Source organism: Gymnogyps californianus, chromosome 24, assembly GCF_018139145.2.
Source record: "Gymnogyps californianus isolate 813 chromosome 24, ASM1813914v2, whole genome shotgun sequence".
Lineage (NCBI taxonomy): Eukaryota > Metazoa > Chordata > Aves > Accipitriformes > Cathartidae > Gymnogyps > Gymnogyps californianus.
Genome location: NC_059494.1, coordinates 3,888,070 through 3,914,088, shown reverse-complemented (window position 1 = coordinate 3,914,088; position 26,019 = coordinate 3,888,070). Strand labels below are relative to the sequence as shown.

General features: G+C 45.1%; 2 protein-coding genes across 2 annotated transcripts in view; one reads left to right on the top strand and one right to left on the bottom strand.

Moving 5' to 3' along the window:
- Positions 1-10,440, top strand: part of MLLT1 (MLLT1 super elongation complex subunit) — a 32,279-nt gene extending 21,839 nt beyond the window's left edge. Inside the window, exons 7-12 of the mRNA XM_050910612.1 lie at positions 951-1,038; positions 1,859-1,970; positions 3,279-3,378; positions 3,604-3,675; positions 5,425-5,496; positions 6,014-10,440. Coding sequence (XP_050766569.1) covers positions 951-1,038; positions 1,859-1,970; positions 3,279-3,378; positions 3,604-3,675; positions 5,425-5,496; positions 6,014-6,142 — 573 coding nt within the window. The 3' untranslated portion in view covers positions 6,143-10,440. The remainder of the gene's footprint in view (positions 1-950; positions 1,039-1,858; positions 1,971-3,278; positions 3,379-3,603; positions 3,676-5,424; positions 5,497-6,013) is intronic.
- Positions 10,441-11,196: 756 nt separating this feature from the next.
- ACSBG2 (acyl-CoA synthetase bubblegum family member 2) lies at positions 11,197-25,184 on the bottom strand. The gene is made up of 15 exons (XM_050910476.1): positions 25,169-25,184; positions 24,658-24,802; positions 22,073-22,152; positions 21,268-21,509; positions 20,156-20,244; positions 19,448-19,568; positions 18,902-18,982; positions 18,240-18,389; positions 17,864-18,040; positions 17,003-17,184; positions 16,504-16,737; positions 15,573-15,790; positions 14,480-14,619; positions 13,237-13,483; positions 11,197-12,827 (listed from the first exon to the last, which is right to left on the bottom strand). The coding sequence occupies exons 1-15, from the start codon at positions 25,182-25,184 to the stop codon at positions 12,712-12,714; spliced, it is 2,238 nt and encodes a 745-aa protein (XP_050766433.1). The 3' UTR covers positions 11,197-12,711.
- Positions 25,185-26,019: the final 835 nt, after the last annotated feature.

Below are 26,019 nucleotides of genomic sequence, written 5' to 3'. Positions count from 1 at the left end.
GGAATTACTTTTAAAAAGGCAAGGTAATGTTACAGTACATTGAGAATCTTTAAACTAGATCCTACTGAGTAACAAAAAACCCCTTTAAGATTATTGTAATAGTCGCTACTGCTACGGGGGATGAAATAGTTGATTTAGCCTTCACTGCCACCTCGTGGTTCTTTAAGCTAAAGCATGTGATTGCTGTACGATATCTGGTTTTATGTTAAACATATACGTAGCACTAAAACTTTGTTTCTGGATGCTGTTATTAGCAGTAGTTCATTATATCTTTTTACTCACTGCATAGTATGCTCCTGGCATTTCTGCTGAATACTGACAGTCAGTGGAGTTGGTTTCACAAGAGTTTAGCTGGTTTCTGTTATGCTTTCACAATAAACTGGAAACAGTACAGTGGATCGCTCACATTGGTGTAGAAACAACTGTTTTGAGGGTATAGTAATAAGTTAGAACTAATTTTGGAGTCAAGTGAGCTAGTTAGGATAGGCATCCTTTCCATGTTTAATGATCCGTCCGAGGTGTTCAGAGGGAATGCTGGTGGGTTACAATAAATACACTTTTTAAGAGGTCTTTGATATTTGTTCTAGGTTGTATGCTAGTTGTCTTTCACATCTCAAAGTAAAGGGTTTTTCACTTCAACATTTTTCAGATGCTATATTTCATCACGTGAAGCTATTTGAAACTAGTGGTGTGAAGGGTTTTGGTGGGAGCTGTTGATGCTACTGCCCAGGAGTGCTGAGCTACAGCGTGCCAAAGTTTTCATAAATGTTGTTTTTATTCACGTTGCATTTTGTATATTTTCTGTAATTCCAAGAACTGCATTCAGTGATGTATGATGTTGTAGAGTGCTCAAATGCTTCTGTCTCACTGTGCTTTGTGCTCTGTGCTGGTTTTCTGGATTAGAAAGGTTAAGATTCTTTTTCTTTTTTTCCCTTTTATGGGGGGTTAAGTCTGTCCAGTCCAGCCCTTCCAACTCCAGCTCCAGCTCCGACTCCAGCTCTGACTCTGATTTCGAGCCATCTCAGAACCACAGTCAAGGTGTGTTGCAAGAAATAAAATTTGTTAAAATCTTCCTTGCATAACCTTAAAAGGCTCATGAGAATTAGATTTGTATTCCCAGCACCGTATATAAGGCTAATACGGTTTCTTCTATGCAACCATGTGTTGAAGCTGTGACGCTCCAGCAAGAAAAGGCAATAATGTCATAGCGTAATCATGAAGAAGCATTTTCCTTGTTTTGGCAGTTAATTTATGAGTAGGGTATCTCTCTGGATTTGATTCTTTCCCTGTTGACTTTGATTTCTGCCTCGGTTTATAAATGTGTTTGCTGCTGCTTGATCTATAGTGTCACCAGAATATTTCTTCTCCAATCTCATGTATGTTTTATTAAAAATTATAAATGTGACATTCATCACTTTGCCAGTGCATAACATAGCTTCTTTTTCAGATTCCTCCACTGATAATCCAAAGAGATATACTGTGGCAATAGTAAATGTTCTAATCTTAGCAAATGCTGTGTTGCTACAAATACTGTCTGTTGAGTGACTTTTAAAATAGTCCCCAAACGCATGAAAAATGTGTCCTTTTGTTTTCATTTCAGAAGAGAGTGGGAGGGTTTGGGGGGAGGCTAGGGTGGCTTTACAGCAGTTGTAAAGTTTGTCAACTCTGCTTTAGTTTTGAGACCGGAATACAGTGTCTTTTAGGAATGTCTTTGTGCAAAACGAAAATACCAGTGACCTCTTACTGAGAAATCTTGATGTATCTTAATAATCACTAATCCAGTTCAGATCAGATAGCTTGGATGGAGTTCTGCTGCACGTGTCCTAGTGTTGAATTGTTTTCTCCCCTCTGATCCCAGGCCCGCTGCGTTCCATGGTGGAAGATCTGCAGTCAGAGGAGTCAGATGATGATGACAGCTCCTCTGGAGAAGAGGCAGCAGTCAAAGCAAACCCAGTCAGCCGGGATTCCAGGTGGTAACAAATCGGGAAGAAAGATGTTTGTTGTCTTTTTGCTCTCCATGTTTGGTATTTTTGCGTGCCCTCCCTTTAGAGGGAAGAATCAAAGTGATGGGGCTGTGCGTGAGAGGAAAGTGTGAGAGGAGGAGAGAAAGGGCAGATGTGTGGAATACTTAGCACGGGGTGGGGACACAGAGTCGATAAAAACGGCAGGGTGAGAACAGAGTTGGATGAGGAGAGATCACCAGAGCTCAAAGAGAGGAAGCCACTGGGAAGTGGTATGTGTTGAGCTTGCAGATGTTAGTGACTGAGCCCCTTTAAATAGTCACCTAATTGTCGTCTTCAGATCTCTGCTGAGCTGAATGGTGTGTGACACCTTTGATCTGCAGAGATTAGAGAAGTGGTGTGGAGGCTGTCAGCATGTGTGCTCTTCTTACTGCATATGACTGATACAAAACTGAGAAGTCTTAGTCTTTGCTGATAGTGCGTGCTGACAGTTGGTTACTTGACTCCTATGGGACTTGGTTAACAGCTGTTTCCTGCTTTAGTCAATGCAAATAGTTGAATTTCATCCTTCTCCCCTCAGGAAACGCTGTTGTAGCCAAAATCTGGAGTCTCAGGCTGAATATTTGAAACCAAATGCTTGGCCCAGATAGCAGCTGCAAATTTCAAACGATGCTTGTGTTCACCAAAAATAAAAAAAAAAAAAAAAAAAAATTCCGTTGTTGCACTCTGTCATTATCAACTAAACAGGAATGGAGGGATTTGAAGGATATTTTTTAGACCGTTGGGGGATAGGTAATAAACAGTTTTTCAAGATCATCAAAAGTAGGATACCTGCTATAATACATCTGTAGGGCCACAAGAAGAATGAGAATAAATGGGAAATCTCAAAGGTCACAACAGAAACACTAAAAGCATTTTTTTTGCCTGTGTTCTCAGAGGAGGTGTTGCTAAGCCTCTCATGCAGGTACTCGGTGATCTTGGAATGAATCCCCAAAAGGAACAGTTACCGTTTGTGAAAATCAGGTGGTACTTACTCAGTTGTTCTAAGGGGACTTCTGTATGAAAGAGTTGAACTGCTCACTGTAATGTGTCAGCTAAAACTCCCTACTCTGCCTGCCCAGGGAATGGAAGATGGCAAAGGCAACGTCAGCTGGGAAAAAAGGGACTCTTGGCAATTACAGACTGACCATTTCTCCCAGACAATTCAGTAGTCTATAACAAAGAAGGGAATTTCACTGAATTCCATGTGGTTCAGTTGACAGCTAACTAAGTTTCCTATTACCTGGTGATGCTAATTCTCTGCTGCTTGTTTTTCAGACTGAGCCTTAGCGACAGTGACAGTGATAACAGTGCAGATTCCTGCCTGCCAAGTCGAGAGCCACCTCCTGGTCAGAAACTGCCCCCAGCAAATAATAAGGTATGGCATCCTGCATGCCCATACAATGCTACTTTCCACCACTCGTGGTTCCTGCATTGTGTTCGGTCCATGGGATTAGTTCTGACTTGCACCAAATTTTCCCCGTTTCACTGTCTTCATCAGACAGGTCATTTCTCTCTGTTCAGGGCTGTGCATCCAAGCCATTAAACCACCATGTTGTCTGAACTAATTTTGGTCCTTAATGTTGATTTCTTTTACCCTCAGGCATCTGGAAGAAAAAGCCCAGAGTCTTGTAACAAGCCAGAGAAGATCCTGAAGAAGGGAACATATGACAAGGTATGTTTGAGGATTTGCGTATCATAGAACTGTTGGATGCTCACTAACATTTCTGTGTAGCAAACGATTTGAATCAGCCTAGCCTGTTCACGCTGTTCTGTCTCGGCAGGTTAGAAGCTTGAGTATATTGAAAAACAGATGTTGAAAGGACAGACTTTGGAGAGTGACACTGCAGAAATTGTGTATATTAAATAGATGGACCTCCAGGTCGTTTCCATATGCAAAATCTTAAAATTGTTTTATTTGTTTGCCCTTTGTCTGAACCAATGGTCTGGCCACTGCTGCAGTGGCGAGTGCCTCTTCATTAAAAGGCAGTTTTCATCTGTCTTTGATCTTACAAATCAAAGACTGTTTGATGCTCTGCTTTGCTGGTTTAGTTGAAACCTTTGTTTGTTCAATGAAATTTCTTTTTCTTGCCTCCAAGGAAAGCAGAGCAGCGTACATGCTCCTAAAGCATGGCTAACTCACAAGCAAATAGCCAAACCCCAAGTTGTCCAGAAAGTTCTCCCACTGTGATTTTTTTCATAAAGAAATCGATCAAATGGGAGCTTAATACTTTTCCTTAGTCTAATCATTGAAGTCCTTACAGTAATCAAAGAATCAGTCTGTGGCTCTCACTTGTGTGTGTGAACACTTTTTCAACAGGAGAATACAGCACAGGTTAATCACTTAATGTTAGGTGTAAGTGTGATCGTGGAGATACTTGCATCTGAGTCTCCTGCTAGCTACAAAATCTTCCGCTGTTAACTGTAGCTGAGATGGCTTATCTGGGGCAAGGTTTGTAGGTAATAGTATCTTTTATTAGACTGCTTAATACAGATAGAAGGGGACACCCTTGAGACCCACTGAAGAGAGTGCCTGAAATACCGTCAGCTTTTCCAACTGTCAGAGGTTTTATAAAAGATACTAGCTCTCCCAGCAAGCGTAGCATTCAGTACTGCTTGGGTGTTTTGGGAAGAAGGCTTTTCTCTGTGTGAATGTGCTGGGGAGGGGTATATTTCACAAATTTTTTAGGGGGTGTTTGGGATGGTTTTTTTGCGTTGGTACAATTACTTAAATTAGTTCAGTTTTGCTGATACAGACATGACAACTCTGGGGAGCTTTACAGATCAAGAATCTATCCCCTGTGAGCAATAGTGTGCCAACAGAAACTTGCCTTGTTGGCTGCGTAAATTAAACAAACAAACAAACAAACCACCCTTATATAAGAACAATTAACGTGTTGAGCTTGTAAACAATCCTGCATTTCCCATTGTGGTGTATGTAAAACTACCTGGGAATACAGTACACTGAAAGAATTTTTCCTTACCTAAACACAAATCATTGTTCAGCAGGTTGCTGGGATGTTGATCACTGATGCAGGTATTTTCAGGTAATGAGTAGTTTATTAGCACAACCCGCTGATGAAGAACTCACACTGAAGTTCACCGTGGTGAACTTCACCTTGTTAAGGTCCTCTAAGCTCAAAGGTTCTGACCATGTCTTAAAGCTGGTTACAGGTGTTTGGTTAATGGTGTCCATTAAATAGTCTTGCTGATGGTCTTCAGGCCAGCCGGATTTATGTGAAGTCTTTAGTCTCCCAGTACTTGATAAGGATGGAGGAGGCAGTAAAAAATTTAGGGAAAAATTGGGAATAGGAACATGTCTGAAAGGGCCTCAAGTTCCTCTGATCCTCACTAGGAAAGTCACTTCGGCAGTCATACAAACATGCCACGTATGTCACTATTTCTGTTCATGCCTCCTTTACAGGCCTACACTGATGAATTAGTGGAGCTTCACAGGCGACTAATGGCACTACGAGAGCGCAATGTGCTACAGCAGGTAGAGATCACTGGTCAGCTTTCTGGCAAGCTGTTGTACTCTGGTAATCTTTGTGTCCAAGGGTCTCAGCCGGACCCCTGTGATGCTTGACCTTTCACTTGCCTCTCCTTCGTGAGAGGGTCTGGTTCACTTTGAAAGCAAAGATATGTAGAGAAAAAAAAAAAATCCAATGTGCATGCAATGCTTTTGTTGGAAAAGATACAGAAGTGTGGTTTGTGCATCTTTCCTGGGCCATCCTGGTAGCGGTCCCAAAGCTGGGCGCGCTCGGTCTAATTTAAAAGGAAAGAAATGTGCCCACATCACTTTCTGGACTGAGCTAGTCAGGCATGCAGGAGGAGCTGGTTTGCTTTTTTGGGAGAGGATTCCCTTCGTGTTGCGAGGCATTCTCATCTCTGAGGCTATCCTAAAGGGATGAGAAAAGGACTGGATGGGTTGCTCTGTATCTGCTGGCCTTTCTGCTGTACTTAATCTTTATGGGGTCTCTGTATACATCCTTGCTTGTCTCCTTTCTGTACAGATTGTAAATCTCATTGAGGAAACCGGGCATTTTAATGTTACCAACACAACCTTTGACTTTGACCTCTTCTCCTTGGATGAGACAACCGTCCGTAAGCTGCAGAGCTACTTGGAAGCAGTAGCAACATGACGCTTGGCCTTAGAAGCAGGCTGCTTTTGAAACCAGAAATCCCGTTTATTGGTACCAGGAAACGAACCCATGGAACTAGGCCTTCTTATTCTCTTGATTCACCCGAAGCACTGCCTTAGAGAACAGCCATGCTCTATGAATGCACAGCCAGCTGCACTTTCTTGTAGGCTTCAAACAAGCACCCATATTGCTGAGTCTGTCCTCCCTAGCTTCGTAAGTACGCTTGGGCACAGGTCCTGAGTAGAGCAAAAGACGTGCTGCACTTAGCTGCACAGTGTGACCTTTTTGGTTTTACTTCAAGAAACTGTGTTTTAAGAGCACATTTTCAGGCATCTCTGAGATCTGAAGAAGTGTGGACGATGTTTTCTTCACCAAATCTAGGGACCAGCCTGCCTGCAGAGAGCTCCAGCGAGTCCCGTTTCCTCCAGCTCTGTGAAGAAGCGTTCATGCTGTGTAAGTAAGATTGGCTTTTACAAAGCTAGCTGAGAGACTGATGACAGAGGAGGCTTCCCGGGGTCCTGCTGGTCTGCTGCAGAGGAAAGTGGACAGATTCCAGTTTTGATCACTTGCAAGTTAGTTCTGCCGCGGTTCGGTACAGAGCACTGCTGTAATTTGGCTCCCGATTCCTACAGGGCATTGTTCCACGCGCAGGACCTTCAGCTTCCTGCAGAGACAGTTCGTGCTCTTTGAAGAGGCCTCTAGAATCTGCTGTCTCCCGCTGGGGTTTTGAGATGTCTTGTTTGTTGATCTGAGCTCCTAAACAAAGTCTCACTCCTTTCAGTCTGCTTTAACTGTAATAGGACTACAAAACTGTAAGCTGTATATTTTATATATATATTATATATATGTATGTACTGTATGTATAAGAAGGGCCTAGTTGGGTCTTATGATCTTAAGGGTGTGTTTTTCTGTTATGTTTTTTAATGGCTATGGCAGGGGAAGGGCGCTTAAGAAGATTCGACTTGTTTGTTAAAATGCCTCTTGTGGACAATTTTTGGTGTATGAAAGCTGAACAGCAATCTTCAAAGCATTTTGTGCTCTGGAAGGGGCTCACCTGTCATCTTTTCATTTGTCAGTGTTTAATAACTTTGCCAAAATACGTGATTGGTTTTGTTCTATGTTCTCAAAGAGGAATCTCCTACAGTGGCCCCTATAGTAGTGGCTGTACTTTGGGAAAACCAAAACAAGGGAGAATTTTATCTTTGGACACACCTGGAAAACGCTGATGTAAAAAGCAAGTGAAGTCAGGTTTGTTTCCTCTTCCCTCTCCCGCCCCGCTGCCTGTTCAAGAAATGGCAGGAAACAGTAAACACTAATCCAGAACCTTTCATGTATTTCTAGTTAAACTAGTATTGACTTCCAAGTGTTGTCTAGGTGGGTGTGAGGAAAGTCCCGTAGCTTTCATCAAAACTTGTATTACACTCCTGTTCCCTAATTTCAGGTTAGGTTTGGTTTTTTTTTTTTTTGAAGAATTGCTCAGTTTTTTCCAATCAGTGTGTAAGCTTTTGCCAAATGTTAAGTGGGCTGCAGGCAGTGAGGAGGAGAGCAGCGGTCCGGAGGAGCCCTCTGCTCGTGAGTGGCCCTCCCGTATCTGTGAAAGCCCCGTGGGGGAGCTGGGGGGTTGCATCACGCCAGGGTTTGCTGTCCCTTCTCCATTACGAAATTGCAGTCCCTTGTTTTGGGTTACCCCTTTCTTTATCATGGAAATGTTGCAACTAATCAACTTAAGTGGCAATATGATGATAAGCTTGTTTGAGTTGGGTCATGTTGACCCGATTCCCATTAATTTTGTCTTTGTACCATCTTTCATGTGTCGTGTGTGTGAGTGTGTGTGTGTATATATATATATAAAAAAAAAAATCAAGCTCATGCCAGGTGCAAACCCTGTCACACCAGTGATCTCAGCTGTTTTCTTTCTTGATGGACAATGCCAAGCCTGGATAGAAACCTGTGCGCAAATGTACACTGAGAAGGTGGAGGACAGTGGGAAGAGGAGGAGCTGCGGTTCTGTCGTGGTTGGCAGTGGGATGCACCGCGGCGGAGGACGGCAGACGCAGTCCACGAGTGTCGCAGACTCGCCCGTGTGCTGTGTTAGGCGTGGTGGGTATGTGCGAACTACTCATGGTCTCTGTTGGGTCTGTGGCGTGGAGGAGGCAAGCCTTGTGCGGTCGCTACGGCCCCAAACTCGGCTCCCTGGGCGTGCAGAGCAGCCCCTGGCACGTGGTGCCTCCTGCCCACTGCCCCCAGTGAAGGGTGGGGTTGGTGACGTTGTCCTGTCCCCGGAGCAATAGGAGCAGCGGTGGTAGCCAGCCTGAGCCGGAGATCTCCCGAGGTCTTTGCCTCCTCTCTCCACCTGGGTAACTTACTCCCACAGCTATTGCAGCCGTGTCGCCCATCCTGGGCCACACCATCAGTAGGCTCCAGAGTTACCCCACGAGGGATCGGAGGTGCCACCTCCCTTCTGCCCCCTTCTCGTGTTAGGATCTGAATGGTCACGCTGCTCCCAGCCAGTCCAAGAACCCGTGTGGGAGGGCGTTCCTAAACTTGGCTGGAAGTGCCCGGAGCTCCCGCCCGCGGCTGTGGCATCGTCCTGTCCTGGAACCGACTTTATTCGTGAAGTCTAATGAGCATTGATAGGAATTTTGTTTGGTTTTTATAAGAAGTATTTTACACATGGATTTTTTTAGACTGTTTATAATCTCCTTGAAAACCTGAAATAGGATTGTTCCCCCAGCAATAGTTCTCTTCCATTGTGTGCACATGCTGATTTGTTACTAAAAGGTTTCTTGCAAGTACTTAGTTGTTCTACAGAGTTGTTGTTTTTTGGGGTATGTGGTAGCGTCGGGGACCACAGGAGGAATGACTCTGCAAACAAAGAATGGTCAAATTTGGGCCTCATCTTGTGTCCCCTTCTAGTTACATATGAACGAGTTCCCTGTGTAGATTCTGTATAGGCTGGCTGAATGCTGTTCTGAACATGCCGTGTACAGGTATTTGTGGATAAAGTGTTTGTTCTTGTGTCACTCTTGAGAGCATGGATGGATTATTGTACTATAGGAAGGAGGTGGCAGTGCTGCTGTCAGCATTGCTTCAGGTCTTCGAGGATGTGTAGTAGCTTGCATTGTTAAAAAAAGGAAAAAAAAAAAAATATCCAAAATTGACTTCTAGCCATAATGGTTTTTCCAAGGAAGATGGACAGAACTCTGTTACTTTTCAGTGTCCTTCATCTTGTTACTGAAGGCACGAACAAGTGCTGATCGGCTTTCAGAGTTGCTTTGAATTGAATCGTGTTGGAGGTGAGATCAGGGCACAGCTTTTCCTTTGTCCTTGGCCTTTGCATTAAAGGGCAAAAGAGGGGGCAGGAGTGTTTTCCTGTTGTCTTGGTCTGCGTACGTATTAAGCCTTGAGGCTTTGATTACTGACATTTACTATGAGGAGGAAAAAAAAAAAAAAGAGGATAGTAAGGCTGGCTGGATCCCAAAACACCGGCTGAGGAATATCGGACACATAGGTAAGGAGACTGGCTGTGCTGTGGTCAGGCTGAATACATGGAAGTGCAATGATTTTGCCACCAGTTCTTCTGTTGCTGTGTGCGGTGGTAGCATCAGAACTAGCAAAGCAATTGATGCAACAATCCAGAAGCAGTTTTTGTCAGATCTTGAACGTATTTGATGGTGAGAGAGGTTTAAACTTCCCTTACGGAGCTTGCCCTGTCACGTTCTCTGCAAGCAGAGACCCGAGGCACTCTGGTTCTGCAAATTTCGGCTGTCACGCTGGCGAATGCACTGGAGCACGGGCGGTGTACTCGGACGAAGGGTCTCTCTCCTAGCCCAGGTGCCTGGCACTCACTAGTTGGCATCCTCGTCTCGATGCTGTAGACAACCACGGTGCACCTTGTACGAGTATTACTTCTAAAAAAGATGAAAATCGGTCGGTGTTGCTTTCCTGGGGGCGTGAAATAGCCATCAAAAACTGACAAGATGAGTTTGCACTCCTAAAGAAAAATGTAAGTACTTCAACTTCTAGATAATTTTTAATTGTATTTCTGCCTAGAGCCGAGGTATTAAATACCTTGTCACTTGAGGATTTTAAAAGTTGTGTTGGGAAATGAATTCTTCACTCAGCTGTAAGATATTCAGCTGGCCCAAGACTAACTTCAAGATTAAAAAAAAAATAATAAAAAAAATCATGTTTGTAATACGTTACAGGATTGTTTGTCCTGAATTTTAAACTTTTTGTTAAATTTGTGGAACTATGGAGGAATTTTCTAGAAAAAGTGAAATAAAGTAAGATGGAAAAGTAAAACTTCAAGCGTTTTTTGTTTGTTGTATTGCTTCTCCATGGACAGCAACGAGGCTTTCCTGAAGCGCCTGGTTATCGAAAATGTTTTCCACTAGCAATACAGAAGCCGGTAACGCAGTTGGCCGCTCTGCGGCGCTGCCAGCCCCTTGCCTGCAGGCAGCACCGCGCTGGAAAGCAAAGGAAAAGGAAACTTGTTTTAGGTGCAGTGTGTCTGGGGGAAGACTCTGATGTCCGTTAATCCATCGGAGTTTTAAGTCAGTTGCTTAAATCCTGTTGCCACTGCGGCTTCGTGTTTGGGTTCCCTGCAGTTTGCCAGCAGCAGGAAGGAGCCGTGAGCGCTAGGTGGAGCGAGCAGGCCAGAGCAGGGGTTTGCCTAAGGCGAGTTGCAAGCGCTCCCCTCTCTACTTCCATGGGGTTTGAAGAGGTTATCCGCTGCTCCCAAAACATGTCGGAACTCCTCACGAACCCAGATTGGCAAGGCAGAGCTGTGGCGCAGGCGTTCCTCAGCCGCAGGCTGTGAGCAAAGGTGAAGGCCAGGAGCTTAATTCCCCTTCTGAATGCTGGAGTGGTTTGTCCACATGGGTCTCCTCCCTCTGCTGCTGAGGGGAGCGGCCTCAACCTTGGTGGTGATCAGGGAGCCCGCTCTGGCTGCAGCTCTCCCTCTGATAAGGCAGGTGCTGCTCCCCACCCTGTCACCCTGGACCCAGACCTCAACACCGGGTCAACTGTTATTTTGTAGAAATTACTGAAGCTTTAAGAGACACAAACTGCAGAGTTTATTTATTAGGCATTCCTCTGAACGCTGAAGACATTTCAAATTCATACATGTTTGCACGAAAGCAGCAGCAGTTACAACAGTGCGTTGCCCACCCTTCCCCACAGGTGCAGCAGGCGGATCTGCAAGTGGAATTCCACTGAGCCCAGGTCAGATACAAAGTTTTTGGTTTAAAACCCACCAGGTGCTCAGTTCCAGGCACTGTTAAGGCTCACCACAGCGAGGCTTCCATACCGAGTAGTGCTGGAGGTAGAGAGCTGCGTGCCCTGCAGCCTGTGTTATTTCATAGCATAGATGCCTCTCCCCTGCAGGATGCTTCCCCTCCAGCACCCGACAGCACCTCCTGCTCCTCCTTTGGCCATGGGAAACATGACCCAGCACCCAGAGTAGGGCTCTTCCACTTGTATGCAGGTAATAATTTCTAAGTTTGAAATAAGCCATTTTACAAGCAATCCTTCATTTGCTGTTGAGCTGAACGGTCCCTCCAGGCATTGGGCAGGCTGGAATAAGCCTTGCAGAACCATTGAGAAGAAACCTTCAAGAGCTACTGGTAACGGGTGCTTTCCCACAGCGCTAGAGAAGGCTCTCCCATGCATCCTACAAATTCAATGTAAAGGGCCTTTACAGTTACCAGAATGGTTGATCACAGACCTTCAAAAGAAGCAGCCTCTGAGCAACTGGGCTCCTCTCTACCAGTGCAGGTACAAAGCCTCAGCCAACCCCACCGCTCGGGAGTTCCACCTGTTTCGGGACACTCTAGATGGCATTTCTATGATTGTAAGACGGATTTCACACACAGTTGTACGCAGCCTTATAAATAGTCCCTTTGCATAAAGCACTTCCCGGAACGCAGGCCAGGTATCCTATTTTAACAATACAATTTATGGCTTCATTATAACTCAAAAAGATAAACCAGACTCAAAATATTGCACAGACAAACGGAGTAAATGCGAGGTTCCACATCCTGAGCCTGCGTGTGCAGTCACACAGTGTTCGTCATCTTTGACAGAAGACAGTTTGTGGGTAAAGAAAGAGATTTAAAATAATTCAGATGTCATCAGCATGCAGTTAAACGTGCATCGGGGGAGTGAAGTGAACTGCTATAAAAAGAAATCTGCCCTTCTCCCTCAGCAGGAAAAGTGCAGTTCCTGATTGTTTTACATTCAGCTCAGGAAAAGAAAACTTTGGTTAAAACATAAGATGTAATATGGATTTAAGGTAAACATTGTATAGCCCTTATAAAAATGGAAAGACAAAAAATACGAAGCAGAGACATTCAGGAATATCTCAGAACACAGACACAGGGAAACACTGGGCACAACCACGCTCACCACACTGCAGCACGAGGGCCAAACACCAGACAGTTAAGCGATTCAGAAGGGCTGCGTGATGACCGAGCCTCATTTATTTCAGCAGAACCCGGGGAGCCCAGGCCGACAGCAGGGGAATCGGCCTCCAGCCTTGCTTCAGTCCACGGCACAAAGCCGCCGCGCTACTGCCGAAGAGCGTTCTCTGTTGTGGTCGGTGTATCCGCATCCGCGTAAAACTGAGCAATTTGGTCTTTGTACTTCTGTGCCACCACCAATCTCTTCAGCTTCATTGTTGGGCCTGTGGAAAAAATAGGGCACAAGGTTTTACTGGTGACGGTACCATTTTGAGACACAAACCAGTATGAGAGTGAAGCAAGCCTGAATGAAGATTGAGAACGTATGAACAGACGTAGACTTCTAAATTTCTCTTTGCAATTAATAAAATCTCCCCTTCTTTCCCCGTGAACAGAAACAGGGCAACCATCCTGCAACAGCCAACGCAGAACCAAGGGCAAGCACTGCTCAGCTCAGCTCTGCCAGGCAGAAGTGGGAATTCATCCCACTCTCCCCAAAACTCTGACACGGAAAAGCCACAGCAAGGAAGGGCCAGGGGTAGCTCTGTGTATCGGGGGTCCTGGCTGCGTTGTCTGTTCAACAGCCAAGGGAGGGGTGACGGGGTAACCCCAAATGTCCCACCCACCACTCACCAAGCTCTCCACCAAAGAGAGAGAAGTCCTTCTCCAGAAGGACCCACTTCTGGACCTTCTGGGCATTTGAGACAGCTCCCTCGTTGACGGCCGAAATTCCCTTCTGGATAGCCGCGTAGACAGCCTTGTCTTTGCTGCTGATGATTTCGGAGACTTTTGTAGCCTTGCTGCCCAGTTTCTGACAGTATTCTATAGCTTCTGGAGTGAGATCATCTCCTGGCTCGCCAGTTTCTACATCTACATTGCACTGCAAGACAAGTCAGAAGAGGTAACTTTATATTCCTGAACACTTGATTCCCTGCGTACCACAGAGCCTTACAGCCCCGGGAAGCCGCCCTATCTCCTTCCCCGCCCCAGGGCCAATTGTCCAATTGATCAGCCACTGCCATTTTCATATGCTTGCTGCAAACCACCGCTTCAAATGAAAACTCGTTGAGGCAAAATGCGGATGAAACTCCTTCAGAGCTCTGCACACTCAACAGCCGTGTCAATGCCAAGGAGCAAACTGGGTACAGAGCTCATCTCCCAAATTCCTCCTGTGCTATCCCAAGTTGATCTCTTTTTTTTTTTCCTGGACCCTTTTTCTGGGCCACGGTTTACTTCCCTACATCCCACAGCAGCATAACAGTCTGTTGGAAGCCAACACATGCGGCACCCGACTCAGACAAGCGCAGCACCACCACCTCCAGGGCCTGGCTCGGCGTCTTGCACAAGGGCGAGGAGGTCAGCAGTCAGTCTCGCTAACGAGCGATTACCACTGTCCTGAAAAACCACCGGCCTGCGAGGTCTCTAACCAGAAGTCAGTGCAGGCCATCACAGATGTGTCACTGTGGAGTTTAAAGAGTCTTAAAAAGAAAACTCCACACTGTGGAGTCTTAAAAAGAGATCACTGACAGCTCGTTACTGTCCAGACTGCTCTGGGAGATACTAAAAATGGGTAAGAAAAGCAGAAAGGTTTCTTTTTTCAATCTCACTTTTAGGTCTTTTACTCCTGTTTCTTTCTGTCCTATGTGGTACAGAGAGAAACAGCTGCCCTGAACAACGGAACCTGATCGTCTGATCAAGTGGCGATGCTCATTGTTCTGTACAGTTACAACTGCTGTTTGCAACTCAGCTACAAGTCATACTCCACGATGCCTCCTGTCTCTACAAGACAATGTAAAAATGTGTAACAATTATCTTCCTCACTAGAACCAAATGCATTCAGCAACAGAGGTGGATTCCCATCCTCTTTTTCCATTACCTTTAGCGTTAGAAGCATAGCAAGGAATTTTGCTTTGTCTCCAACCAACATTGCGTTGCTGATGATGGGAACAGCATTTTTTACAGCATCCTCGATTGGAACGGGAGGAATGTTCTCACCTCCTGCAGTGATGATGAGCTCTGGAAAACAGTCAAACCTTGATTAATGCTTAGAGCTTTTCCCCCTTCCTTCACAATCTGAAATAACTTTATAGCTCCTTTGTGTCTACCAGATCAAACAGTGAGTCTGTGTCCCAACATCCAGAGAAGGCAGCAAACCAGAAGGACTCCTCCGGTCAGGCCAGGAGAGATGAGACTGAGGTGTGCGCGCAAACAGCATTGCAAAAGCTGCTTTAACGCTCTGGAGGTGTTTGCAGTTTGGGAACACGGGGTGTGGCGTACAAGCACCTCAGCACCCTGCCACAGTCACCTTAGGCTCTAAGGCATGTCAGTTGGTACCCAAGTTGTTCAGAAACTGAAGTAAAAAAATTTGCTGAGGCAAAGCAGAGAAGTTACGCAGTGTGATGCAGAGCAGAGGAGAGCCTGCCTTTCTTGGCTGTCTTTTATAGATTTCTTAAAGCAGCTCCTCTGCGTAACCATTTATCTCTTTTTGATGATTGAAGTCTTGCATGAAATTGGATTTGTTTGGGGTTGGTCAAAGTGGTGTCCCAAGAACTGCGTTGCTGTGAGCCGTTTTCACAACTGCGTTAAGCTGTTCTTTTCTCTTTGGGATTAACTAGCAAAGCTAGCTGAAACTGGAGGGAGCTGGCAGTACACACAGCTGGACCTGGACAGGTTCAGCACCACAAAACAAGCCAACAAAGCATTAACTACCGCTTCTGAAATCAGAGGATTTCTTCCTTACTCCACAAACACACGGTGGTTTCAGAGGCCATCCCTCCCCTCCCATCGCACACCATGGCACGTGCTCAGTGGCAGGACACGCTGCAGCCAGGTTCATCTTGAAAACTTCAGAAGGAGAAGTATTTAAATATTCTTCTGTGGAAGCCACAACCACACAGCTAGCAGGGTCTGAACGCATCGTATCATAGTACTGCGCAACCTCACGACAAAGAAGTCAGGGGATGCGTTACCTTTAATTCTGCCAGTGATGTAGAGGAATCCATCTTTATCATGCTTGCCAAGGTCACCCGAATGCAGCCAGCCATCTTCATCAATTGCCTCTTTGGTTTTTTCTTCCATGTTCAAATAGCCCATGAAGATGTGCCTTCCCGAGAAGCAGATCTCCCCGTTGCCATCTCCATCTGGCTTATGAATCAGTGTCCGGCAGCCTGTGATCTCCTTTCCACAGCTTAAAGAGAACACAAACGCAAAACCCATGGCTTTTTTTTTTGTTTGTTTTTTAATTCAATAGCTGAGCAGCAGAGTGAGATTATAGCAGTACCCTCCCAAGCTAAAGTGTTTGAACAAAGCCAGGCAGCTTTTTATTACAACTGCTTCAGCAAGGAACTTATAAACTTAAAAGGCATCTGCTTATGTAAGGGGAACTACAGAAAAAGTTGTTATTGCAGAGAGATCAGTGCTCACACACCTGGTGTTTTCCACCCATTGTTCTCAAACACCTGAGCTTTGAATTAGAAGATTTATGTCCTTGGCAGCAAGCGTTCACCGATGGTGGCATTTACTCTGCAGACTGAACCCACAGGGACTGAACAAGCCATTCAAAGCAACAGCAGAGTCTTACTGCATTTATTAATTTGACGGTAAACTGAACTGTAGGCTAGAGTTACTAATTCTTCCTTCTTCCCATGAATCCTTTGCTTCCTCCTCAGTTCCTGGAGAATCCAGGCCAAGTTAAATTTAAAAAACACAGCTGTTGCCCTTGGCAGATCTCTTCATCTGCAAGATGTGACCAAAGGAACTGGCTCCCTAGCGACTTTTTACCGGCAGCAAAACTCTGGGGATGAGCTGCATCAGGCAAGACGGCCATGCCAGATGCAAGAGAAACCTTAAAGCAACTCTTCCTCCCAGGCAGCAGTGCTCTACCCACAGAAAGCTGTTTACCTGGTAAGCTTGAAGGCGTGAGGTAGAGAGACTGTGTGAGGCCCAGAGCTCTCGCTCATGCCATACAGCTCAAACACAGGAATGTTCAGACTTAAAAAGAATTCCAGTGTCTCTCTGGTAATGGGAGCAGCCCCCGTGTAGCACCTTGTGCACCGGTCCAGCCCAACGGCCTTTCGCACTTTCTTGTACACCAAGTGCCTGGCTAAGCGGAAGTTCACCGGGACTTCAGAATACCTGTAGGAGAAACATGGTTACAAGATCTCAATCACCAAGTAGAACTTCTCCCCCTTCTTCCTTTCATCGTCATCCTATTTTAGTTTATTCAGTAAAAAAATTAATTATTTCCCCCTCCAGCCCTTGCTGCTCACCCTCTGGTCCAAGTGCTACATTTGGTTTTTACTGTCCATAAGCCTGGCCCGTTAGATGGGATATAATTCCTGATCTGATAGTAAAGTTCTCCTAATATTTGTAACATCCCTTAAGTGTAGGACATAATTACCCATTCATCCGCTTCAGGTTTGTCTGCAACCCGACTCCCTTGGCCCACGATGCCACTTTTCTTCTGAGCGCTGACGATTTTGCGCCTATGGCTTTCATTTTTTCTTCCACTTTTTCCCAGACACGAGGAACTCCCAAAAAAGCAGTTGGCCTCACTTCCCGCAGGGTGTCCACCAAGGTGCCCTGAGCGAAGCAGAATTTAATACAGCTTTCAAAAGTGCTTCACTATAGACTTCAGGGCAGCACTGGTCACTAGCCGAGGCCTAGGACTCGGCCATCAATTTTGAGGAATTGCTCATTTTCAGCTGCAGTGCCGCCACTGTTGTTGAGTGCAAACAAAGCAGCGCTGGCCAATACCAGCTCCCTTTGTGCCGTGCTCCTCCGCAAGAGGAAGGAACTCGGGAGCATTCAATGCCACAGTGGTTTTGAGAAGGCAGCGAGGGTCGATGCGTTCAGTGCCAACGCTGACACAGTGCCGAGAGAAGAATCGTTCTCTTCTCAGGACACAGGTTTAATGGTGGTGGCATTTTGCAATGTGGACAGAGCAAATACAAAGCTGTTGCTCAACCAAGCTGTTGGGGAGGAGAACTGGTGTCAGGTGAGACACCCAGGAGCTCCTAGTTGTGAAGTGCTTGGTCAGCTTATCCTAGCTTGCAATACAGAGTCAAAGGCAAAGGTCAGAGTGGCTATACTCGTCAAACCAACAGACCCTTAAAGAGGAGCAGTTGGTCACTATGCAAATAAACCCAGTTAGCACAGCTTTCAGAATCCCGAGATAAGTCAGCCATGTTTGTTTTAAAGCACACACCCCAGCTACAAGCAGGTAGATGAGCGCAGGGTTTTTATTAGCTTATGTTTTTACCTTTAATGCATCTGGTTGAGCAAAGAAAACTTGCACACCGAATGTCATTGCCAACCAAATATCTGACATCTGTGCAGCGATGTGACTGAGGGGCAGATAGCTGACCACCAGTTCCTGCTTTTCTTTAGCATCTGTCAGCATCATGAAACGCCCCGCCGCCAATGCCGTCCACGTCAACTGTAACAAGAACCCACATCAGTATGAAGTGACAGCTCTTCCGAGCAGGCACAACACAGAACGCGCAGCTCACAAAGCAAGTCTACAACTCCCGGCGATCTCACCATCAGGCATGTTCTGCAGCTGATCTCCACCCTCCCTCAGCACCCACCTAAGGTCACAGTTCTTGGAACGGGCAGCTATATAAAAAGATACTTACGTTGTCATGACTGAGCATTACTCCCTTTGGCTGTCCAGTTGTCCCCGAGGTATATATTAGTGTACAGCACTGGTTAGGCTTCTGCGACTCAATGATTTCATGGAGCTGAGTATCTGGAACATCTTTGCCAAGGTCCATGAACTCACTCCACTGTATACAGAAGAGAAGAGCTCAATCACTTTGTAAGCTATCATTCACATGCGAAATTAAACTCTTTGCTACACATGAAGAGAAGGAAACTGTTTCCTACGTCCAAACCTCTGGCAGAATCTGGAAGAGGCTGTAAATATGCACTGTCAGCACCACAATGTTTTCTGGCTGCCACAAGAGGCATGGCAAGAAGCAGAAAAGGAGACAGATCCACCCTGAGGAAGCTTACTAGCTCTGTAGCAAACCTGGTATTCACTGGGAGTGCCGAGCTGGAGTAACTGTGGACCCGAGGCTGCCTTGCAGAGGTCAGTACGCTAACACCCCCCCTTACACCATGGATTATCAAGGTTTGAACAACAGTAGACATTTACTGCTTCAGCGAGGCAAGCAATCCCTCACTAAAACCAACACAAACTCACATGATGACAGTCCCGTGGAAGGTGATGGTTGCTTGCAAGCCATCAGCTAAACACAGCCAGTATTTACAAGCCATTAAGATGCCCAGTACTTACAGAGTACAGATTTGGTCTCTTCTCTTTTAGCTCTTCCCCATACTGGATAATAGCTTTCAGATGAGGTAGTTTATGCTGAATCTGTGTTAAGAAGGGAGATTCGTGAGAAAGAGCAAATCCTGCTTCTCCCTTTTAAGCCTAAGTAACCCACCACTTAACGTGCTACTGCTACTTGCCATTTTAAGTAAAGCTAAGAGAATCTCATCTGTGTTATTGAAAGAGAACGGGGAAGCCTCATTAGAGACAGTAATCATTTGGACTGGGATGTTGCCAGACAACCTAGGGGATGCTCAATTGTTTGGTTTGGCTTCTTGTATTTTAAGCTCAAGGCTTTGCTAAGCTGTGGAACCACCATTTAACCTCTCGTGAGGTTTAGCACTAGTGACTACTCATCTGGCTTGATCAGGGAGCTCACCAAGTAGGCTCACCAAGTAGGCTCAATCAGTTCACCTCTGCTTTCAGATCTGAGCATTTCCCTCAGGTATTACCCTCCCACATCTGTCAATAGGATGCTGTAGCCTCCAGCCATTTAAAAAGTGTATTTACTTCTAAGATTTTCTGCAGCTGTTTATGATTTTCCACAACCAGAACGTTAGCACTACAGTTCTCTGCTACATAACGACAGGCCTCGGGAGAGTTTGTAGTGTAGATACCAACAGCAAATCCACTACAAAAGAACAGAAAAAAAAAAACCAGAAAAGCAAAACACAGAATTAGAGGATAAGCAGAATTGCTGGCAAAATTCAGACCATTTCAAACTTTAACAGAGGAAAAACTTTACAAAGAATATCCCATAAAACAACAGCAAAAAGTGGAGGGCTTAATTCCAAGAGCAAAGGCTCTGTTCTGGGGCATGGGAAATGTCAGAATGGTGTAAGGGACCAAAATGTCTCAGGTGGAAGAAGGCTATCAAAATCCAGTGCTGTGATTCTCTGGCATTTCCCATCATATTTTTAATCACAGTGTAAGTAAGCATGCTCTTGGATTAACCTACTGTTCATCTTATTTTGAGAGAAGCACCTGGCTAAAAAAAAAAATTTAATTTTTGTCTCATTAATTCATAATGAAGTAAAGAGAGAGTTTAGGTTCTAGCTATCTTCATTAAATTCCAATATAAGCAGTTGGTTTTGTTCTGGTTTTTTGTGGTTTGTTTTGTTGGTTTTTTTAATCAAAAACTGCTTCTCACATGAATACTGAGATTACTATCTGAATGTTAAAGCAAAATGCATGTCAAGAGACAACACTCATTCTTACCCTGCAAGGATAGTTCCAATGTCAGCAATAAACCACTCCGCAGAATTAAATCCCAAGATGCACACTCCATGGAAACGCTCTAGTCCCAGCTGTAAACAAGAGATGAGATTACAGCAATCTTGTTTTTCCTTTGAAGAATGCTTAGAGTTAATTTACAGATCTCTGCTGCGAGCACAGCGTCAAGGGAGAAGTTCATGCTATTATATACAGTAATTCACATTGAAAAACTTCCCAAGATCTAATATGGAACAGTTAAGTTTCACATCAGACACTGTCCCACTTTATCAGTAGGCAGGAAAAAAAGGATTTGCTTAGGTCTGCACTCAGTATGACTAGCTCACTGATGCTAACGGTATTATAAAACTGCAATCCAGGTAGTTATCAGTTCCCTTTGGGCTGGGAATGAGAAGGTAAGAGGTTACGTTAGACCCCACCTACTGAGACATTTAGTCATTTAGTACAGGTTAGATATGTCAGATATCAATAATGACAAGAGCAACAAGCTCCAACGACAGTCAGAGGCACTTTGCTATGGAATTCCAGCTGTTGAAGTCCCAGTCTTTAAATCTCCTTCAGCCATTCTCTGGTTTTGTCCCAGAGTGGAAGTACATAGACTGGAAGATCCCACCATAGCAGTAAAAACAGAGTGGCCTTAACTTGAAGAAATAAGACTTCATAATGATAACAGTAAGTACATGTAATGTTGCTTTCTCTCTCTGAGTGTCTTAACTCCCAACAGTACAGGCAAAAGGCTCAGCCAGTTTGGACATTTAAGTCTGATTCATAAGCATCCCTTCAAGTTTTTTCTTAGAAGGATTAAGATTTACATGCCTCATGAGGAGCGTTGTCCAGGCTTGACATATACCTCAAACACCTCTCTTTAAATGTTTCCTTACGCACTTTTTGTTAGTTGCATGTGGAAGCAACTTGCAAGAAATTCAAACAAAAACGCTGCGGTAATTACCAAGCTGTTCATGGCATGTTCAGGTATTTCCCTGTCACTTTGAGACTCACTCAGAGAATCTGCAGGTTTAAGATATAGTTGACCACAGCCATTTCAGCAGTTAAATTGACTGAACATGAAGGAGGAGCAGAAGTCATCAAAAGCTTACCTTCAGAAAGCTTTTTGCTGCTTTCCAGCACTCATCATAGTACATCTTATATGTTAGTTTTATCCACTGGCCACCCTTTTTGGAAGCAAGGGCATAATAATCACCATATTTACGAGCGGCTTCCTGGAATAGCTCATGAACGGTCTTTGGTGCCTCACTGCCTATGCCCTGTTCATCCATCCTCAGTCTGACCTCTCCATCTCGTCGTGTTGTCCACACACTGGAGGTAGGAGGTGAAGAGGCTGGTTTGAAAGAAAAGCATTCAGCATCTTATATTTAGAAATTGCTTGCTTAGAAATATAAATACAAGTATCAAACATATGAAAGCAAATGCTAATATACCCCCTCCCACCCCCCTTTTTTGACCTTTTATTCTTGGCAGGTTTGCCATATGACTCCCAGTATTTTAGACCAGGACTAACAGATGAAGCCTCTAAAGCACTGTCAAAATTTTGTTAAACATTTACACCCCCCTCTAACCTGCTTTGCTGCCCTAAAGCTCTTGTACTGGTAAGGTGGCAGCTTCCTGCAACAATCATATACACTGTGTTTTTGGTTTGTTTTTTTTTTTAAGGAGGACTGGAAGTAGTACATTATTACCTGGTAGATAAGCATTAGGTAGTGACACTAGCTATTTTACTCCTTGAAGCACATCCATGCTTTAAAGTCAAAGTTCAAGAGACTTCTGGACAGACCATCCTGCAATTTGAGTTTCTTCTTCCATTGTTATGGTTTGATAAATTTCTCTCTCATTTCAATAATAATTTTATGCACACCACAGTAACTAAAAATTCTGTCCGCTTACCTTTGAAACCAAGTGTGTCTATCTGACATCCCTCCGTCTTAGTATCTTCAACTGTCTCAATGCTGTGGACCTCAACAGTTCTGCAAGGCAAAAGCAATTAGCCCTGGATAGGCTTTAGCACACTGGCTGAAGAATGCCTTAGGCATGCTTGCTCCATCACTCAATTATATTAGTCCTTGGGTGTCAAAGTGGTTCCTGATGTTCTGCAGGTGACTTTATTAATTTTACTAGCCTGCATGGCTATGGCAACGAAACACGTCCCTCTCAGTGTGCAAGCTTTGCTTGCACCGCTTTTAAACACATGTATGTTGTCCTAATTGTAGCTATCACTTCAGATAAGCTGCAGAAGAATCCATAAACACGTCATCCAGAAAACAGCAATAATTTAATACCAGAGGTCTGCTCTAGGTGCCTGCAACAAAGAGTCTACAGCAGTGAGGAGGAGGAGGGCAGGAAGGGGTACATGGATCTGGTGCTTATCTCCTGTCTGCAGTATGCGAGTCTAACGAAGGGGAGGCCCTAGCAGCCTCCCTCCTAAGCAGTACAGCAATCCCCCTGGCTAGTCACCCTGTGGGGAAACCCACAGAGATTTCCTGCAGAAGGCCAGGCCAGCTGAAAAGCAGGAAATTGATTCAACAGGAAATCTTGTTCTTAGGTATTCCTAATAAAGTTAGTGCATCAGGCTCCCACCAGATGTTTGTGAAGAAATGAAAACAGGCATATCCCCCGTCTACTTCAGCCATGCTCCTCACCAGGAACTTGTCCTGCGGTGCCAGCTGAAAGTTGCCCCTTTTACGTTCAACCTTGCGAGATCTGGTGAAATGCTACCTGCCCATGGTTGTAGAACAGTGTTCTTCCTCCCTCCCTTTCCAAGACAGACTTTCTCACGGCCATAAGTGATGAGGATAAGGAATAATCAAGTCGCATGTCCCACTTCAGACCACGAGTTGGAAGGCAGACCCTGTGAGATTTGGTATTTGGGTCCCTGTGCTCTGCTCCCTAGAAGGCATCCCACCCTCCAACCTACAGGCAGATGACGCTTGTTCCCCTCCCCTGGGCAATACCCTGCTTGCACCATCAGCGTAGCACTAAGGTCCAAGTTTTAGTCGACCAAAGATTATATTCCAGAGAACCAAAATCTCCATCTTGCCTTGCCAAACAGCCCTCCCAGGGCCCTTCGCTCCAGGCCATCACGAAGGCGTTTGTTTCTTCACGCCAGTGCTAGGTGTTTACTCTTCCCCATGGCAATGTTTGGTGCAAGGTTTCTCTCCAGCACCGATTCGCGGGTCTTCTAGAAGGGCTGCAGGCTCCTGACATCACAACAGCCCCAACCCTCCGCAGGGGCAGCTCTGGGGCAAAAAGAAGACCCGACATCTCTGCCTGTCACAATCGGACCACACCTGCACGTAGGCAGGAGCTCCTCTGGTCCCATGCAAACTCCTCAGCCTAATCCAGGCAGGGTTCCCACCGAGCCCCACATTTTCTTCCCCTTCTACCAGACCAAAGAGAAGACAAGTCAGCACAAGGCACTGTGTGAATTTCAGTGTAAGGGGGGTAAATCGCTTCCCTCTGTTTTGTTTTCTCTGAATTTCTAGGGGATAGTCAACTATTATTGCTTCAGGCATATGATAAGGTTTAAGGCACAGAGAAGATTTGACATGGCTACTCCCATGTACTGTCCAAAAGCAGAACTGCTTCTCCTAACTAATCTGCAAGCCAGAAACCAGAGGGAAGTAAATAATTTTTTTTCCTTTATTTCCCCCAAAGGGATTATGAGATGTTCCCTACTGCCCGTTTCCTCCTCATTGAGAGCATTTTTCAGCACAAATTAATTAATCCTCAGTTGCAATAGTTCTGCACTATTTCTCCACCAGCTTTTATGATCAAAGCATGCAAATGACTCAGTAATATGAGCAAAAAAGCCCCAGCTTTTTCCCTTACAGTGAATCATCTTCTTCTCCCCCTTACTACATGTAATTCAAACGCAGCCTGAAAAAGTTTAAGTAAAGAGTTTTTGGTCAGCTATATCCCATTACACTGTGGTGAGATATAGACCCTTAAATACTAATCTGCTCTTTAATAAGAGGCTGCTCAGATTTACAAAGAGACTAACAGGAGTTTGATGAAAATCAGCATAGGTACTGCACACAAGCTATCCCCTACAGAGGCACGTCTCTGTTTACAGTACAGCAACACTTCACAAACAATGTAGTACTTGCTAGGTATTCGAAGTATTTGATCAGTGCCCTCCCAATTACATACAGTTACACAAAGCTCCTTTGTAAGAGGTCATCTTTCTCACTACGCTGAATATCCTATCATTCCTGGGCTTTAAGTTTATATTAAATGCACACTACTTCAAGCTCCATACTCTGTGTGATAGCTATGTACAGCAAATTGAATTCTGTTCCTCTTCTTTTGAGAGGGTGAGATTGTAGATTCAGCTTTTGGATTTTGGTAGTAACAAATATTTGAAATTTCTTCCAAAAAAATCTTAATTAATCTAAGTAAACATGATAGAATACAAACTATATCCTATGTATACAGGTCACCACAGAGAAAGTAAAATCTTAAATCAGACAAACCTAGCTGAAGAGTTGAGCAGTACATCATCCAGTGACACCTCACAGTTCCCTTGAGGATCCGAATTAAAATAAGCCGTGGGGACTGGTTCCGCAAGTGCCATATGTGCATCTGACTCACACAGCATTGTCCCTGTAAAAACAGGTTTTAAAAATTAAAATACAATCCAACGCTACGGTAAACGGTAAAATCAGCTTCCATTGATGTAGCTATCTGACCAAGGCAACCCCAAAGCAGGCAGGACTCGAGACTGCTGTATTTGCATGAAATATGGGAAATTCTAACAGCAGACACAGCACACTCCGCATCGCGCTCGGTTCATTTGAAAAACCTGATCAGCAGTAGATGATACATCCATTCCCACATCTGAAAACAAGGGTGACAATTACAGCTTTGAAAGAGCACCGTGAGCCTAACAATTTACATTTTACACTCCCTTTGCCCCAAACGTTCCCACTCGGCTCTCAGACCCTCCCCCCCCCCCCCAAACCTGCCATCACAGGGCTCCGGGTCCAGCCTTACAACGCATAGCCTTTGTGCAGCCTCTTCTCCCGCAGCCGCTCCGGACCAGCGCTGCCGTGTAATATCTTTTATTTTTAAACTAGCGCCCAGGAGGCAGATCTGGAGCATCTTATGTCATGTGCTGCCTGCCTCGCAATTGGAAGCGGCTCATCACCCCACACCGCCGCCTCTTAAGGAAGCTCTGGCCCCACGCCTGCCCGCCAGCCTCGGGCACACCAGGGCTTTGGGGTCCCTCTCGGGGGACGCTGCCCCAGGACACCCCAGAGATTTAACCTGTTCTCATAAAAATCAGCGCTTTTGCAGCCGTTGTGTGTTCAGCAGCTCCTATGCTGCTCTCAGTACTTTGTCATTAGGGGATTTCGTCACCTAAATGAAGTTTTTTCTAACACTGAAAGCAACGTTGATTTTATTTAAGGTTTACATTCATCAAAAGCCTTTGATGCTTATGACCTGACAGGCTGAGCTTTAATTGTTTCAAGGGATTTCTAACTGATTGGAGATAAATCTCATTATCCTTGATCTTTTTAAAAAGTGGATTTTGGCATGCTATTTTGTACCTGCATTACACAGACACAATTTAAAACGGGCAACGTGAAGAGCACATTTGTGTCAATGACAACAGACAGGAGCAAAAGGAAAGAGCCCTTTTATCTAATGAATCCAACACAGGCAAGCTGCAGCCTTCTGCCGCTGACGGGTGGGGAAAGCCACAGCCGCCACAGTTGACAGCAGGCAGACCTGCCTCCAGCCCAGGAAAGCACATCCCCCCCCTTCCACTTACTCATCTACGCAAGGACACGTTGCTGCTCACGCCACGCTCTGCTACAGGCTACAATTCACAA